A 2,338-nucleotide genomic window follows, 5' to 3' on the forward strand; every position below is an offset into this window, starting at 1 on the left:
TACCACTTCATTTATAAATTATGCTTTATTGTTCTTATTTTTATCAGTTTATTCAGGGTGAAAAGAGAAAAATGTTAAGAAAGTCACAGAAGGACACCTTATTGGGGAAAAAAAACAAAGCATGAATACTAAACAATTTTCTGATCACCACCTACTATCCAACTTTTAGCTCAAAAACTGCCCATGCAGAAGATACTGGGCCTGTAAGCTATCAATAGCTATTACTGCCAATGAAGAGGGGTGAAACCATCACCATGGGCACCACACTGTTAGTTAGACTTTATTGTTCTGAAACTTCCATTATGTTAACATTGGCATTTATTATTACAACATATGATGTGTGCAGGGACTTGCTGAAGTTAAAAATTAGCATTATTTTATTCAATATATGCAAAATCTTTGTAAACCTACAAACACACACATTCACATACGCACTGCTGCTCTCTATAGTACTTGCAAGATTTAAGAAAGCCAAAGAAATATGCCTGGATAACTAGAGCCAATTTCTGTGTCTCAGACCCCTTCACTCATAGAAAATTGCCCCTTGGAAAACAAAATGTCATTCTGCACAAGGCTGTGAACAAGCTCAAGAGGAATGACTGAAAAGATTAACCTCTGAATATGTGATCCGTTTATCAAGGGTTGCAGTTTGCCCATTCCATTCTCCTTTTGGAAGATTCTGGCAGATGAGTTGTAACCTGGACAATTGAAGCAAAGTTTGAAGGAATTAAGAATTCTTAAGTAATAAGAGTTGAACTAAATAAAAAAAAAGAAACACAAGTTTTAGTTTTTAATTAAAAAAATATGTAATTTTTTTTTTTTTTTTTGCTTCAAGCATGCTTTAGTTAGTTCCATAATAACACCAACTGAACTGCTACTGTTTAACAATATATCTGACATAACCAAGTTTTCAAATTTTTCCATGACTGTGAAACAAAATGAATGCTTACTGTTCTTATCACTGTGCTTACATTTCAACCTGTCCAACATTTAATTTCTCATTAGAAGCCTTGTAAATGGTAACATTCATAAATAAGACAAGGAAACTAAGAAATAGTTTGCTTCATAAAGGACCCCAGAATGCTATATTGCTGAAAAACAGAAAAATACACATACAACTTTATCATGGATGTGTTTTAAAAACAGACACATGGTCACAAACATACACAACAGCCCAGAACATTCACTCAAATAATGTCACTATGCCTGTGATCAATGGTGAAGATTTCTTCATTGCGTTTTAGCTATTCTAAGAAACATCAGAGCTGATAACTTCAGATGATTATGTATATCAAGAATGTCATATTGGATAATCCAATTTACTTACAATAAAAAAATGAATAACTACATGTTTCTTACTCTACACAATAAAGCTATTTGAACTTTCCTGGCACTCAATGAGGGTAACAAAATAATTTTAAATAGAATATATTAGTGCTTTTATGACTAAAAGCATTGCTAAAGCTTTTCAGAAACTGACAAATAAGAAAACTGGTTAATAATTCATGAGCATTTATCATTACAAGTGTGAAGGACATCTTGTGAGCACGCAAACCATTTCTATTGTAACAGCAGTAAAATTAAAGTCATTTTATAACAGAGTGGAAAATTAGAAGGTGTATCTTATAGAACTGCATATTAGGTCAAATGCCAGTGAACAAAAAGATGCCAATGGAAACGGTAAAAATTTTATAAGATAGGAGCTCCTCAAATAGTATTTACATACTGTATACAGATTAACTTAAAAGCTTAAAACACAGCAGCAAAAAAATTCAGGGTGCTGCAATGAAGTACATACATTTGTATACATTTACAGTAAATTACTCTGTTTTCACTTCTATTCTGCTTTAGAAAACCAAAATCTTCACACTGGCAAAGCTGTATAAAAAACCTGTTGTGGAATTTTACAACTTAATTCTAGTTAAGGGTGGATTCAAATATACCCCTTAAATGGAAAGAAAAAATATGCAAGGAAACACCAGTCAGTTTGCTAATCAGTTTTCTTTTCTATAGAATCCTTTTCTTCATGCTCTAGCTCTTCATCACTATGGTCAGGTATACTTTCTGTCTGGTGTTCATTGCTGCCATTGTCTAACTCATCTTCACTGCCCTCATCCGTCAGTTCCAGATTCCTTGAGTCTTTCTTCAAGAGTTCAGCATCTTCAGAACTGTCATCGGATTCAGCAGTGCAAATTCCGTAACACATGATGCTGATGACACCCAGAGGCAGGCCGAAAAGAAAGCAGCCAAGAATTGGAGAGCTTCTGAAGACAGACTAAAGAGAAATAAAAAGCTGATTTTATTAAAATGAATATTACAGCTATCACCTCGGAAATAA

The 2,338-nt window shown here is 33.5% G+C and overlaps 1 protein-coding gene across 3 annotated transcripts in view; it reads right to left on the bottom strand.

Annotated features, from left to right (window-relative positions):
- Positions 1–777: 777 nt before the first annotated feature.
- LOC114653862 (protein disulfide-isomerase TMX3-like) overlaps positions 778–2,338 on the bottom strand; it is a 1,157,775-nt gene continuing 1,156,214 nt past the window's right edge. For all 3 annotated transcript variants that reach the window (XM_051929281.1, XM_051929279.1, XM_051929280.1), the window contains one exon: positions 778–2,275. In XM_051929281.1, coding sequence (XP_051785241.1) covers positions 1,991–2,275 — 285 coding nt within the window. In that variant the 3' untranslated portion in view covers positions 778–1,990. The remainder of the gene's footprint in view (positions 2,276–2,338) is intronic.

This window comes from Erpetoichthys calabaricus, chromosome 6, assembly GCF_900747795.2.
Source record: "Erpetoichthys calabaricus chromosome 6, fErpCal1.3, whole genome shotgun sequence".
Taxonomy (NCBI): domain Eukaryota; kingdom Metazoa; phylum Chordata; class Cladistia; order Polypteriformes; family Polypteridae; genus Erpetoichthys; species Erpetoichthys calabaricus.